The 15296-nt window shown below is 44.7% G+C and overlaps 1 protein-coding gene across 1 annotated transcript; it reads left to right on the forward strand.

Moving 5' to 3' along the window:
* The first annotated feature begins 1978 nt into the window (after window positions 1-1978).
* On the forward strand, window positions 1979-2392 carry LOC126485061 (uncharacterized). The gene has a single exon (XM_050108662.1). It carries the CDS (start codon window positions 1979-1981, stop codon window positions 2390-2392), a length of 414 nt encoding a protein of 137 aa, XP_049964619.1.
* Window positions 2393-15296: the final 12904 nt, after the last annotated feature.

Raw genomic sequence — 15296 nt, forward strand, 5'->3', positions numbered from 1 at the left:
CAACTCTAAAAAATGCATGTTTTTCTCACTAGACGCGTTTCGCTTCATTGAGGTAAAGCGTCATCAGTGGTCTATAATTAAGTTATTTACATCTTCATTTGCTTTAAGATGGGAAAACGGTTCATTACAGTATGTTGGTTTGTACTTACAGAGATTGCCGTCTGCTAACACATCGTTAATGTTTATCTTCTTTAGATTCTGAGAGTTGTGTTCCAATTTTTAGTAATTTAGTATTTAGGTTGGGATGGCCTGTATGAGAATGATGAAGACACAGAGAAAAAATTAGCAAATTTTAGGAATGTGTCTGGAACAATAAACAGATGTTTAAAAAATAAAACGCGTAGAGAAACAAGATTGAAATTTTATAAGGGAATGGCTTCTCCAGTGCTTGTTTAATGGAGTGAATCAGAGATTATATATATAAAAAAAATCTGCATGCAAGCAACGGAGATGAGCTTTCTAAGAAACAGTAAAGAGATGCACAAGAGCTGACTAATTCCGAAATTCGGAATTTAGGGAAGAACTGAATATATTTAACATCCTCAATAAAATCAGAGTTTTTGCTGTTGTGGTGCTCAGTCCGAAGACTGGATTGATGCAGCTCTCCACTCTACTCTATTCTGTGCAAGCCTTTGCATTTCGGAAAGGCCGCGCAACTAGAGGCACCATATCACGGACTGCGCCCCCGCCCCCCCCCCCCTCCGACCCCCCGCGGAGGTTCGATTCCTCCCTCCCTCCTTATCCGCATGGCCGTAAATGATTGTGCAGCCACGTCTCGATCCCTGAGTCAACAGATGGGGACGTTTGCAAGACAACAACCATCTGCACGAACAGTTCGACGACGTTTGCTGCAGCATGGACTATCAGCTCGGAGACCATGGCTGCGGTTACCCTTGATACGCTGTATCACAGACAGGAGCGCCTGCGATGGTGTAGTCAACGACGAACCTGGGTGCACGAATGGCAAAACGTCATTTTTTCGGATGAATCCAGGTTCTGTTTACAGCATCATGATGGTCGCATCCGTGTTTGGTGAACACACATTGGAAGCGTGTATTCGTCATCGCCATACTGACGTATCACTCGGTGTGATGGTATGGGGTGCCATTGGTTACACGTCTCGGTCACCTCTTGTTCGCAATGACGGCACTTTGAACAGTGGACGTTACATTTCAGATGTGTTACGACCCGTGGCTCTACCCTTTATTCGATCTCTGCGAAACCCAACATTTCAGCAGGATAATGCACGACCGCAAGTTGCAGGTTCAGTACGGGCCTTTCTGGATACAGAAAATGTTCGACTGCTGCCCTGGCCAGCACATTCTCCTGATGTCTCACCAAATGAAAACGTCTGGTCAATGGTGGCCGAGCAACTGGCTCGTCACAATACGCTAGTCACTACTGTTGATGAACTGCGGTATCGTGTTGAAGCTGCATGGGCAGCTATACCTGTACACGCCGTCCAAGCTCTGTTTGACTCAATGGCCAGGCGTATGAAGGCCGTTATTACCGCCAGAGATGGTTGTTATGGGTACTGATTTCTCAGGATCTATGCAATCAAATTGCGTGAAAATGTAATCACATATCAGTTGTAGTAGAATATATTTGTCCAATGAATACCCGTTTATGATCTGCATTTCTTCTTGGTGTAGCAATTTTAATGGCCAGTAGTGTATTTCAGCACATCCACTGAAGATGCTTTGTAACTAAGGCGAAACGCGTCAGGGTGCACAAGATAAATGAATAAATAAAATCTTAATCTGCAGCATGCAAATGAAGTTTTTCTTTTGAAATACTGTAAGAATTCAAAAATCTGTTTCTCGTCACTTATTTACGTACTGGTCCGCTTAAAGTGGGACTGCGCGAGGAAAAGAAGTGCCTGCTGCCTCAGAAAATACATCCCTTCACAGACAGGTGGGGAGCTACTCACCTCTCTCCAGTACGTCAGTCTCTTTCACGGGAGGACAGGGCAGTGCTGATGTGCAGAACTCGGCCCGTCCTCATTAGAGCTCACCGGCGAGGCCAGGAGGCGATAATTCCGCGTCTGCAGAGCAGCCGGGAGGCAGCGGGCTGCAGAGCAGAAGCGGCGCCCTTATCTGAAATGAGCCGGCGCGCGAGAGGCGCTCTGCCGCCCGCCCGATACCGCCGAGGACTGCAGCGGCGGCGGCGGCGACTAAGCGGATTGAGCCACCCGCCGCCGCCGCCGCCGCCGCCGCCGCCGGAGCCGCCTTTTAATTTCCGGCGGCCCGGCGCTGCGCCGCGCGCCGTCTCAGCCCGGGTCTTTCTCCAGCGCTCGCCGGGCGCCGCCCAAATTAATGGCGGCGTGGGCGGCGCGGGCGGCGCGACTGCAGGTGCCACCTGCAGCGCCCCCGCCTGTCAGCTGAGCAGCTAATTAACGTCGGCGCGGCTCGCGAGCGATTAATGAAGGCTCGCGACTGAGCCGCCTCACCTACTGACAGCTTACACAGCACACGGCTCTGCTGCTGAAATGTTTCCCGACGCTCCGATCGGAGACAACGTCACATTTACAGAGAAGACGACACCGGCGCCTTACGGGGAGAACACGACAAGTGCCATAACCTGATTTCCTAGAAATTTCACTCAGGGGAAGAGGCGTCAGAATAGACGAACACGTGTATCGGCTTATCGGTGGATACTCGACCATTACTGACAAAACAACGGTCAAAGGTACTTTTGTATCTTTTAGGGAACATAATCCAACCGAAGCAATGGCGCAGAGGCTAACGTCGCGGTTGGAAACCCGATGGCTGTTTTTATTTTATTTCATTTGATAAAATTATTTTGGGTATTGAGCCGTATCATTGTAGCTACTAAAACAGCTAAGTTACCGACGTTTCGACAGACATGCAGCGATCGTCTTCAGGGCCCTGAAGAGGACTCCACCGAATCGGTGGAATTGTCAGCAGTTTAACTGTTTGGGAGCTATAATGACGTAGCCCAATACGCAAAATATTTTATCAGAAATGACACGGCCGTGGAAGCCTGCGAACTTCTTTTTTTATTTTTCAATTAATTGTCCTTGTCCGTAGCACATTACTACACGAATGTTTTCCAGTGTATATTGCAATAACGTTGTCCTTATTCGTCTGCTACTTGTAATCTTGGTAAATGACTTAAAAGTGAAAAAGGAAAAAAAGCAATGAATTAACGAAAAAATTAATTGGGTTGTTTTCGGTGATATTATTCTTCAGTAGCACTACAGCCCTTGGTGAACCTTGGCTTCTTCAACAATCTTCCTCCACACTTCTCGGTTATTTGCTGCTCTTTTCCACCCCCGGACTCCCGTAGTGGTGATATCCATTATTACCTCTTCGATCCATCTTCTTCGAGGACTCCATTTTCAAATGACTGAATAGATCATACCTTTCATCATTTTCTTTGGAATTCTGTCCTCTGCCATTCTCTCCAAGTGTCCTAGCCATCGTATTCGCTGAGATTTCACAAATTTTACTATGTTCCTGCCTTGTATTAACTCTTTTCAATTCGGCATTGTAGCGTATTCTCCATCCTTCTTCCCATAGATTTTGCGTAGTATATTCCGGTCAATGGTTCTTAGTGCATTTTTATCGTGTTCTATCAACGTCCATACCTCGGAACCGTATGTGATAACTGGGCAGACTAGGGAATTATATATTAGCAGTATTTCCAAGGTAATCTCTGTTTCCTGCTTGTATTCTTTCCCTTATAGCCTTTCCAATTCTGTTATCATTTGTTATCAGGTCTCCCAAGTAGTTAAAAGAGGACATTCCTTTGAAGAATTTCCCATTGATGTTTAGGTTTTTAGAGGTTATTCTCGCCTCAGATTGTGATATTACCACTAATTTTGTTTTGTTTTCATTTACTATGCGGCCAATTTTTAAGGCTTCTGTTTCAATTGCCCGGTATGTTTCTAGGAGTGTATTGGTATTTCTTCCTGCTATAGAAATGTCATCGGTGTATGCACAAATCTGGCTAGTTTTCATAAATGTGGTGCCTCTTTTGTTGATTTTATTTACCACACTATGCAGGGCTATATTGAATAGGACAGTGGAGAGACTATCACCTTGCTTCATATCTTTATTAAAGTCAAAGATATCACTTGTTCTGCTAAGGACCTCTACTTTTGTTCTTGTCTCCGTCATTGTCATTCTGATTAGTCTTATTAGTTTAGCACATATAGCAACTTCTTTCAGTACTCTGTATAGTTTTAACCGATTTATGCTGTCAAAGGCTTGTTTGAAGTTGATGAATAGGAAATGCAGATCTATATCATATTCATAGAAATTTCCCATCATTTGTCTTATCACGAATATTTGATCAGTTGTTCGTCTGTCTAGTCGAAAGCCACACTGATATTGCCCTAGTATGCCTTCTGCACACTTCTGTATCCTTTCGTTTAATATACTTGTGAAGATCTTGTAAGCTGTGCTTAGGAATCTTATAGTACCTCTGTAGTTTCCACATACTGTCCTGTCCCGTTTCTTATAAATGCTGTTATTATTACAAATTTCCAATTATCTGGCATAGTTTCTGTTTCCCATATGTCTGATATTAATGTGTGCAGTTCCTTTATTACAGCCTCACCACCGGTTTTTATTAATTAAGCAATTAAGCTGTCTTCCCCGGGGGCTCGATTGTTTTTTGACTTGTGCACAGCCTGGGAGACCTCTTGTAGTGTTGGCTTTCTTTCCTCACTGGTTTCATTGTCTGCTTCCAGCTCCAATCTTCCCTCCTGTGCAGCTGTCTCTTCATCTTCTAGGCTGGTGCTTAGTGTATCTTTGAAATACTCTGCCCATCTTCCCACTATCTGTTCTTCCTCCCTTATTTTTCCATCTTTACTGGAACAGGCCATTGTTTTTGGTTGGAATCTACTCTTCATTTCGCCTGTGCCATGATAGAACTTTCTTATTTCACTCTTTTTCTTTAATTATTCTACACTCCTGGAAATTGAAATAAGAACACCGTGAATTCATTGTCCCAGGAAGGGGGAACTTTATTGACACATTCCTGGGGTCAGATACATCACATGATCACACTGACAGAACCACAGGCACATAGACACAGGCAACAGAGCATGCACAATGTCGGCACTAGTACAGTGTATATCCACCTTTCGCAGCAATGCAGACTGATATTCTCCCATGGAGACGATCGCAGAGATGCTGGATGTAGTCCTGTGGAACGGCTTGCCATGCCATTTCCACCTGGCGCCTCAGTTGGACCAGCGTTCGTGCTGGACGTGCAGACCGCGTGAGACGACGCTTCATCCAGTCCCAAACATGCTCAATGGGGGACAGATCCGGAGATCTTGCTGGCCAGGGTAGTTGACTTACACCTTCTAGAGCACGTTGGGTGGCACGGGATACATGCGGACGTGCATTGTCCTGTTGGAACAGCAAGTTCCCTTGCCGGTCTAGGAATGGTAGAACGATGGGTTCGATGACGGTTTGGATGTACCGTGCACTATTCAGTGTCCCCTCGACTATCACCAGTGGTGTACGGCCAGTGTAGGAGATCGCTCCCCAAACCATGATGCCGGGTGTTGGCCCTGTGTGCCTCGGTCGTATGCAGTCCTGATTGTGGCGCTCACCTGCACGGCGCCAAACACGCATACGACCATCATTGGCACCAAGGCAGAAGCGACTCTCATCGCTGAAGACGACACGTCTCCATTCGTCCCTCCATTCACGCCTGTCGCGACACCACTGGAGGCGGGCTGCACGATGTTGGGGCGTGAGCGGAAGACGGCCTAACGGTGTGCGGGACCGTAGCCCAGCTTCATGGAAACGATTGCGAATGGTCCTCGCCGATACCCCAGGAGCAACAGTGTCCCTAATTTGCTGGGAAGTGGCGGTGCGGTCCCCTACGGCACTGCGTAGGATCCTACGGTCTTGGCGTGCATCCGTGCGTCGCTGCGGTCCGGTCTCAGGTCGACGGGCACGTGCACCTTCCGCCGACCACTGGCGACAACATCGATGTACTGTGGAGACCTCACGCCCCACGTGTTGAGCAATTCGGCGGTACGTCCACCCGGCCTCCCGCATGCCCACTATACGCCCTCGCTCAAAGTCCGTCAACTGCACATACGGTTCACGTCCACGCTGTCGCGGCATGCTACCAGTGTTAAAGACTGCGATGGAGCTCCGTATGCCACGGCAAACTGGCTGACACTGACGGCGGCGGTGCGCAAATGCTGCGCAGCTAGCGCCATTCGACGGCCAACACCGCGGTTCCTGGTGTGTCCGCTGTGCCGTGCGTGTGATCATTGCTTGTACAGCCCTCTCGCAGTGTCCGGAGCAAGTATGGTGGGTCTGACACACCGGTGTCAATGTGTTCTTTTTTCCATTTCCAGGAGTGTAGATCTTGAAAGTTCTTCTTATTCTTTCTCTTGTACAGTCTGTTAGCTCTTCTGCTTAATTCTCTATATTGTTCCACATTATTTCTGGTTTCTCTCTGTAGCAGTTTTGTTCTTGCCCTGTTCTGCTGCTGACCTGCAATCTTCATCAAACCATTCCTCGATTCTTCTATTCCTTCTTATGCCTATTATTTCCTCTGCAGCATCCTTAATGGCTTTTTCAATCGTGTTCCACCTTTCATCTACTCCTACTCCTGTCTGTTCATTGCTCAACTTTGGCTTAGTATTACTTGGTACTTTTTACTTCATCAGGGATGTTCACATTGTCTGTATTCCATTTTATCATCTTTCCTATTCTGTTGCCATTTGTTAGAAATAGTTTCTCTCTCAAGACTGATTTTATCACAAAGTGATCTGAATCACAGTTTGGTCCTCTGTAGTTATGTACATCCGTAACTGAGGTGGAGTGGCTTGTAATCAATAAAATATGATCAATCTGATTGACTACTCCGTTGGCTGTAGACTTCCAAGCACCTAGATGGATCCTTCTGTGTGGAAAGCACGTACTTTTAATAATTATATCATTCCTTGCTGCGAATGGCTTTCTTTCCTCATTGGTTTCATTGTCTACTTCAAGCTCCTCTCTTTCCTCCTGTGCGGCTCTCTCTTCATCTTCTAGTCTCCGTTCTCGTTGTTTTCTTCATGTAGTGAATATTTTCCAGAAACTCCATATGGATGTTCATTCCTCCCTATTTTTGCATTAAAATCTCCTATTACCAGCATCAGGTCATATTTAGGTACTGATTAGCATACTTTTTCCAAGTCTTCGTAGAACTGTTCTTTAATTATGTCCTCTTTCTCCTCTGTTTGTGCATGTGCATTAACTATTGATATATTCATAAATTTCCCTCTTAGTCTGTGTCTGCACATCCTTTCATTTATGGGTTCAAATTCTAGAAGGCTTTTCCTAACTTCGCTAGTTATTATAAACCCTGTTCCAAGTTGGCCTCTTCTTTCTTCAGATCCACTATATACCAATGAGTACTCAGGTTTATCATTCCGTTTCCATCTTATTTCCTGTAGCCCTACGATATCATATTTTAATTTTTAAATTTCATTGGTTATTTCTTTAATTTTCCCAGGCTGAAGCATTGTCCTCACATTCCATGATGCTACTGTCAGATCGTTTATCCGTTTCCTTTGCCGGGGTCGTGATACATACTTTCCTTCCAGTTTCCGAGGTTTCTGTTGAATTTCCCTAATATTCTTTTTTTAAAAGTATGCGGTTATTAGCCCCATGCCCAATCCCCAACCTGGAGGACCAGGATTTGTATGAGGTCTACTCCTCCAGGGAAGATGGCTTCAGTACGCCTCTAGAGCCCTCCCTGCCCTATGTTGTGGGACACACTTTGTCTGGCTCCTCTGTCGAGACCATTCCGGCTATGCTACCACCGGCATAGCTCTCGACTTCAACGGAGCACGCAAACCCTCCCGCCCGGCACTGAAGGTGCCTACTATAAGGCGGTGATATTCCAGTAGTGTATCTTGGTTCATTATCAATAGAATGAGCCAGCTTTTGGAAACGTGTACCGCTATGGGTGGTTTCCAGCGGAATTATTGCAAACGCGTGAAATCTTCAGCAGTGTCAACGACGTTTATTTTCCAAGAGGGACTCATACGAAGAAATGTCGCGCGATGGCCGTGGTGTTCAGAATTTCTCTGTTTCGAATGTTTTTACGATCGGTACCATCCGACGGATTCCGCCAAATCTTCCTGAAGAATAAACATAAGAATGAGATGTAACACTTAAAATTGGTATGAGAATGAAATCTACGAATATGAGAATTTAAAAATATTTTAACCCCTGAAAATACTAGTCACTTATACAATAAATGTGTGACACTTATCGTGAAATCCGGTTGTGATTTAACAATTAATATAACGCCCTTGTATCCCCTAACCTTCTACGGCATAGTAGATAAACAAAATAAAATAAATAGAAACAGCACTCGGTTTCGAATATGTGACGCAGAAGCACGAGCACTGTACTTTCACTATACAGCTGATTCACGTAAGGTTATCGCGCTCTAAAAGGCATCTAACTTAGGTTGAAAACTTTGACTATCGTTTCCTCAAAAAGGTTGAGTATCTACGGACAAACCGAGACACGCGTTCGCTTTTTTGGACTCCTCTTCCACTGAGCGCAGTTTCTGGGAAATTGAATTATGGCACTTGGCATGTTCTGCTCGTTAGCTCGTGCTATGTCCGTCAGAGGAGGAGGAGATTAGTGTTTAACGTCCCGTCGACAACGAGGTCATTAGAGACGGAGCGCAAGCTCGGGTGAGGGAAGGATGGGGAAGGAAATCGGCCGTGCCCTTTCAAAGGAACCATCCCGGCATTTGCCTGAAGCGATTTAGGGAAATCACGGAAAACCTAAATCAGGATGGCCGGAGACGGGATTGAACCGTCGTCCTCCCGAATGCGAGTCCAGTGTGCTAACCACTGCGCCACCTCGCTCGGTGTCCGTCAGAAGATACGAGATTCACTCGTACAGAAAGAGGGCGTCACCTAGCATGGCCAGCCGCCAGAGAGGTGCAACATAGTTATGTTTTATAAGTAACTACAATGATAACGTCCTAAGGGCCTTTCATGGCCACTTATAAGACGATGAGTATAGAGCTGCGTAAAGTGTTACTGAGTATATCGGATGAAGTACTTTAAGAATATACGCAAGTGTTTTCATTGCTTGTAGAGCACTATTTCGTACGCCGTCCACATTTGCAGGGTAGTGAAACTTCAGTTTTAGTATGGAAGCAGCGTGGTGTATGGAAGATGAATGACTTCAACCAACTGTATTCCAGCGGCATTTACTTGAATGGTCCAACGGTCGGTAACTGCTATCGTACCAGCAGCAATATAAAACCGCTAGTCTCGTACCTTTGTAAACGAAAAGGCGCTTCATATGTATCACATGAGGAGTTGCTCACCACATAACGGATATTGAAGGATTAAATTTTCAATCCATTAGGAACAATTGTCCATCATCATTAGAATGAGATGTGGCACCTATGGGCACAAATAAACTCACGTATTCACTATGGCTTGGAAGGAAACGGCCACCAAATATCATCTAGAGAAATATATTACCACGTCTGAAACAAATGCTGTGTCAGTTCCTCAAGGCATTTGCGGTGTGAATACCGGTGTGTGATTTTGCATTATTCTGGCAATATGCCACTTGATAACCTGGTCAGCAAGCGTATGACGAAAGATTTTGCTGTTCTTGCCACATACTTGTGAGCAATCAGCCTCCCTTCATAAATTACCAAATTAATTCTCTTATCATATCCAGTAGCTCCCAGAGTCACGATTGTAGAACTTTGAGACTCTTTCTGTGAACCTTGACCAAGTCGAGACACATTGACGTCGATTTGACCGCCACATACAGAAGCAATACGATACACATCACTGAACATCACTCGATGCCATTCAGTGTCCCAGTCGACCGTGGCTTTACACCATCAAGTCTCTGTCGTCTCTGGTACGGTTAGCGGTAAACGACATATGGTAACTCTACGTATAAACTCGGCTTTCGGGAATTCGGTACCGCCGCTTTGTGATGACACTCTGCCCTAAACTCTGCCCAGTTTTGAACTGTTGTCATTCGTCTGTTCGTAAGAGTCAGTCGAACCATCCCACTACATATTCCACTGGTATGATCTTCCTTGATGACCCATGTGTACTCTTCTCGCCTCACTTTTGTAGTGTTTCCATGTCGCCACTACTCGCTCTGCAGGCATCGCGCTACACCCAATTGCGCGATCTGTCGGTACGACGCTCTCGTCTTCTTCATCCTAATGATTCGACTTAGCACAGTGTCCGAAAGATCACGATAATCTGGGCATGCTCGAAAATTTTCAGTAACTTCGGACATATTCAGTGACCATTGTGTAATCATACTATTTTCTTCATTTACGGGACTGCAATTTTTTGTGTTGAAAAAAGCTGATGTTTGGGCAAAGTTTTGTTCAACATATCTGAAGGGCATGGAAATACTGGAATATCTTTTTGGCAGTGTTTGATGAAGATGTTCATGGTGTAACACTTCCTTTTTCTGTCAATGTAGATGATCATCAAAATATCGCAAATATGTGGTATTAGGCACTTTCAGCTGTCCTGCTTGCTGTGGAATATAGGGCACTGCAACCAGCCACAACGTAACGCAATAATTTCATGTAACACCTTTTATGGATCAATCGTTTGTCCAGCCCTGTCACTTGAGCAGCCGATAGTAAATACTTTGCCGTTTACCGACAACCAAGCAATACCTCTACCCTCAGCGGACGGCTTGCAGAAATATGTTCGTCTGCTGTATAAAAATTACGAAATAGGTAATCGTTGAGTCTCCTTAAAAAGGAAATCTGAGATCATGGCATCCCCAGGGAAACGACTCCACTGCGTTGAATTTCTCTGCTATTAGAGAAGATTATCCACTCTATCCTTAAAGCCTCATTACCAGCAAGTATGATCAAGACAGTAAAGGCACTGAATTTCTCCTGAACGTGTGACACAGTACGAAGTTCCCTAGAAGGCACCGCAATAAAAAACACTACTTGAATGTTACAAGGGGATGATGGGTCAACCGCATAGAATTAAAACGGGGATATTAGAATGTTGTGATGGATCTCAAATTCAAGAAAAAGAAACAATGTTTCTTCGTGCAATAAGACACCATATAACAAATGACTAAGAACTAGGCATCTACTCCATAAAATTAGGAAGTTGATAATTAACTGCTCAAATGGATCAAACACGTATAATCACAACTGATTTTTGTTTATAAATTTAGACAACATTGACTGTGGAGCGCAGAGATCTGGTGCTATACTTAAGTTAAATCAACAGTCGATATAGCAATCATATTTGTTTATTAGCGGTCTCGGGCTATGCTAAAGCCGTCCTCAGATTTTTTGGGCCCAAGAAGGGTAGGAACATAAGATGTTAAAACATATATAAAGCTTCAGGCAAGTAATCATTTATGTTAAAATAAAAACGTAAAAACGAGAGAAGAAGCAGTGTCATCTGTTGACATTGGTGTGAGAGACAAATGCGTCGTTCTTATTAATGTTTTGTCGCCAAACGAATAAACTAGCGAGTTATGAGCATATAGTATGAAGGCTTTCACGACCGGATGACATATCTTCTGGTAAACCTTCCGGGATGTAAGGTCGTGGTCCATGAAACTCTTCAGCTCCTAACGTTTCGTCCAGAGCTGCGCTGGACATCTTCAGAGGGATGTTTCTCCTCCGGTGAGTCTTGCCGGAGGAGAAACATCCCTCTGAAGATGTCCAGCGCAGCTCTGGACGAAACGTTAGGAGCTGAAGAGTTTCATGGACCACGACCTTACATCCCGGAAGGTTTACCAGAAGATATATGAGCATATAATTACCATTCTCTAGTAATAAGAACGATGTGTTTTTCATTCACACCAGTGTCAAGAGATGACCCTGCTTCTTCTCTCGTTCTGTAAGTTTGTGTAGTTCATTTTAACATAAATGACTACTTGCCTGATCGTTTATATACGTTTTAACTTCACATGTACTCATACTTGGACTATGAGTACTTATTTAGCAAATTCATATAGCAACGACATTTCAGTTCTTGAGAAGGGTTTGCCATTGGCTGGTGCTGACGCAACCCATAATCAGCATCCGGATCGACCACTTCTGACGATCAAAAGGGAGGCTCGTCGTACTGTGCACCAAGCACATCGTAATTCCTTCACATCTGCGGTTGCCGTTCGGGAATAAGTAGTGGAGTCACTCCAACATTCTGTGTCGTCCCACACCATTAGTCGGAGTCTAGCAGCAATGGGACTGAGGACCTACCTTCCCTTGCGTAGGGTGTACTTACGGCTAAGCTTGGAGCGATGTTGTGAACGGTAAGCACTGACTGCTTATGAATGGCCTCGCATTGCTTTCATTGATGGACCGCGGTTCTTCTCTCCAGTGGATGACCATTGTCGGCGAGTGTGGCAGCGACGTGGAGAGAGGTCACATTATTCCAACTTTTGGGAGTAGTGCAGCGGTGTCACTTCTAGACTCATGGTCTGGGGTGTGACTTCTGGTCAAGGCTGGTAGCAGTTCAGAGGCTCTGATGGCACAACGTTACGTCACGGACATCGGGCACCCTAATGTGTTACCTCTCACGACACAGTGTGGTGGTACCATTTTCCAAGAGGACAATGCTCGTCCGCATATGTTACGCGTCTCTACGAGCCGTGTGATGCTGTGGTACTTTCTTGGCCAGCAGGATTCCCAGATCTATCCCGAAAGAACGTCTATGGGTCAAACACGGACATCAGCTTCATCCTACTGCCTCTACCCACGACATCAAGGAACACTTAAAGTAGATGTGGGCCAGCTTGCCTAAGGTGAGGATACAACGGCTTTATGGAACCTTTCCCAACTCATTCAGTGCATCCATCCGGGCCAGAGAGGGTGCGACGGTCATATAGATAACTGAGCTCATATTGCTGAATTCTTCGTAAATTAGACTCGATTTTGTAATGATCGAAATAGCATCACATACATTATCAACCCGTAAATTTTCGTATCCATTCTGGGTGTTTATATTTTTTTGTCAAGAAGTGTAGAACTATCGGTCGGTCCTCACTGGAAATGGCGCACAGGCGATGGCTCTGAAGCATCCACAGAGTAGATGTGGAGAGAAGGTCCGCACAGGCTAGACATCCACCGACCCCAGTTTACTCCCACCTCGAGGAACAGCCCGTGTGACGTTAAGCATAATAAGTGTTGCATTTAAGAAGCATATTTTTTGTGTCCGCATCACATCTTCCTCACTATATGTGGGTATGGAGAGGGATGGCAAGTCCCTGAGATCTGAGGTGACCACCAGATCGCAGTTACTGATGGCCTTCGCCACCTATCAATTGAAAACCAATCACCCGTAAGGACAGGACTGCGAACTGTACATCCCCCCTCAACGTTAGATCTGGGGACGCACAACAAGTAGCCGGAGTGCCAGTCTGTAATAGAGCCGCTTGTTTGGTCGTTGTCGACCTTATTCGCGTTACAATCTCTCTAGTGAAGGGCAACCCCTTATTCCTCGCTCAAATGTGCAAGGTTTCCCTGCCGTGTGGACGTGCTCTGGTAACAAAAGCCAAAGCTTGGAGTTACGCATAAACGGATAAAAATTAGCTATACTTTATGCATCCTCAGGTATACGTAACGTGGGGCTTCCTAGAAAGATATTGGCTGTTAAACGAGATCGAAATAGAGGGTCTTAATCAACAATAATGATGATGATGATGATAAAAAAATGGCTCTGAGCACTATGGGACTTCTGGAGTCATCAGTCCCCTAGAACTTAGAACTATTTAAACCTAACTAACCTAAGGCCATCACACACGTCCATGCCCGAGGCAGGATTCGAACCTGCGACCGCAGCGGTCGCGCGGTTCCAGACTGAAGTGCCTAGAACCGCTCGGCCACTCCGGCCGGCGATGATGATAACGACGACGACGATGACGACGACGACGACGACGACGACGACGACTACCTTTCAGGTTATGTCTAATACATAATCTGTCTTGATGTGTGTCTGAATGATGTTTTGCTGTGTTTTGACAAGTTGGTTTTATGTGACGGTAGCAACACAGTACTTTCAATTAAACACCAAACTAGAAATCGTGGGAAACATGTGCTTGAATGTAGCCTCTTAAACTGTTGTACGAAGCAGACACATTAAATTGTGATTCTTTACTGTGTTGCTAGGTATTTCGAAGCAAAAGCAAAAGGAAGGAAGATAGTGTATGACATCGATTTCGCTTAGACAGTCTTCGGGCAATGGACTATATTAAATGACAACCAAAGGAAGCCGGCCGGGGTGGCCGTGCGGTTCTAGGCGCTACAGTCTGGAACCGCGCGACCGCTATGGCCGCAGGTTCGAATCCTGCCTCGGGCATGGTTGTGTTTGATGTCCTTAGGTTAGGTTTCATTAGTTCTAAGTTCTAGGCGACTGATGACCTCAGAAGTTAAGTCGCATAGTGCTCAGAGCCATTTGATAACCAAAGAAAGTTTAAATCCTAGTGACAGGATACCACGGGAAATCGACCCTAGGCTCTCTGCTTTCTGAGACAGGCAGCAACTGCACCCTGAGCCCTCGGAGACCGAAGCACCTTTGACCGTATGTCTCCCAAACTACTGAAGATAGTGTCACAACGTTTTTTGCAAATTATTTTTCGTAAAGAGTGGAATATTTTAGAATTTGGTTAATACTTGTTTATTTTCAAACGTGACACGAACTAGCAAAACAATATATTCCTGCTGTTAGTTGTATTTACAAAAAATCATCTTAATAGGGACAAATAATGGAAATGTAACAAGAAGGGAACCTAGATGATATCATTAGAAGGAGAACATACATTGAGATATTAACAGGATATACCGTTTATAATTTGTTCAATAATTTAAATGTTTAGGGCATACTGCACACAACTGTTTAAGTGCTTATCAGGGTATGGCTTACGAAGGTGGTTGTAAAAAAATAAATTCTGAAGAACATATCTCAGCTGATATTCCAATTAAAAATTATAAATATTACTTCTAGAAATGGAATTTTTGGTGAATTTAGCTAAGTAACAGCTCAGTACACACCAAATAACTGGATTCCACAACACTTCCGCAACAACCCCAAGTGTATATTGCTGACAAACGAAGTTCACCTTTTAGTATTTTGTTTACTAACAGCCGCTCACACAATTGCAGATGATATGATTTTCGCTGAATAAAAACAGCAACAAGAAAAAGGCCACAGAACATATGTCTCAAACAGCGACAATAATTATCAAAAACATACTGTAACATACAATAAATAAGAAGGTAGTATCAAAGTATCCATAGAAAACTATATTTCAAAA

The sequence above is a fragment of the Schistocerca serialis genome, chromosome 6 (genome assembly GCF_023864345.2).
Source record: "Schistocerca serialis cubense isolate TAMUIC-IGC-003099 chromosome 6, iqSchSeri2.2, whole genome shotgun sequence".
Lineage (NCBI taxonomy): Eukaryota > Metazoa > Arthropoda > Insecta > Orthoptera > Acrididae > Schistocerca > Schistocerca serialis.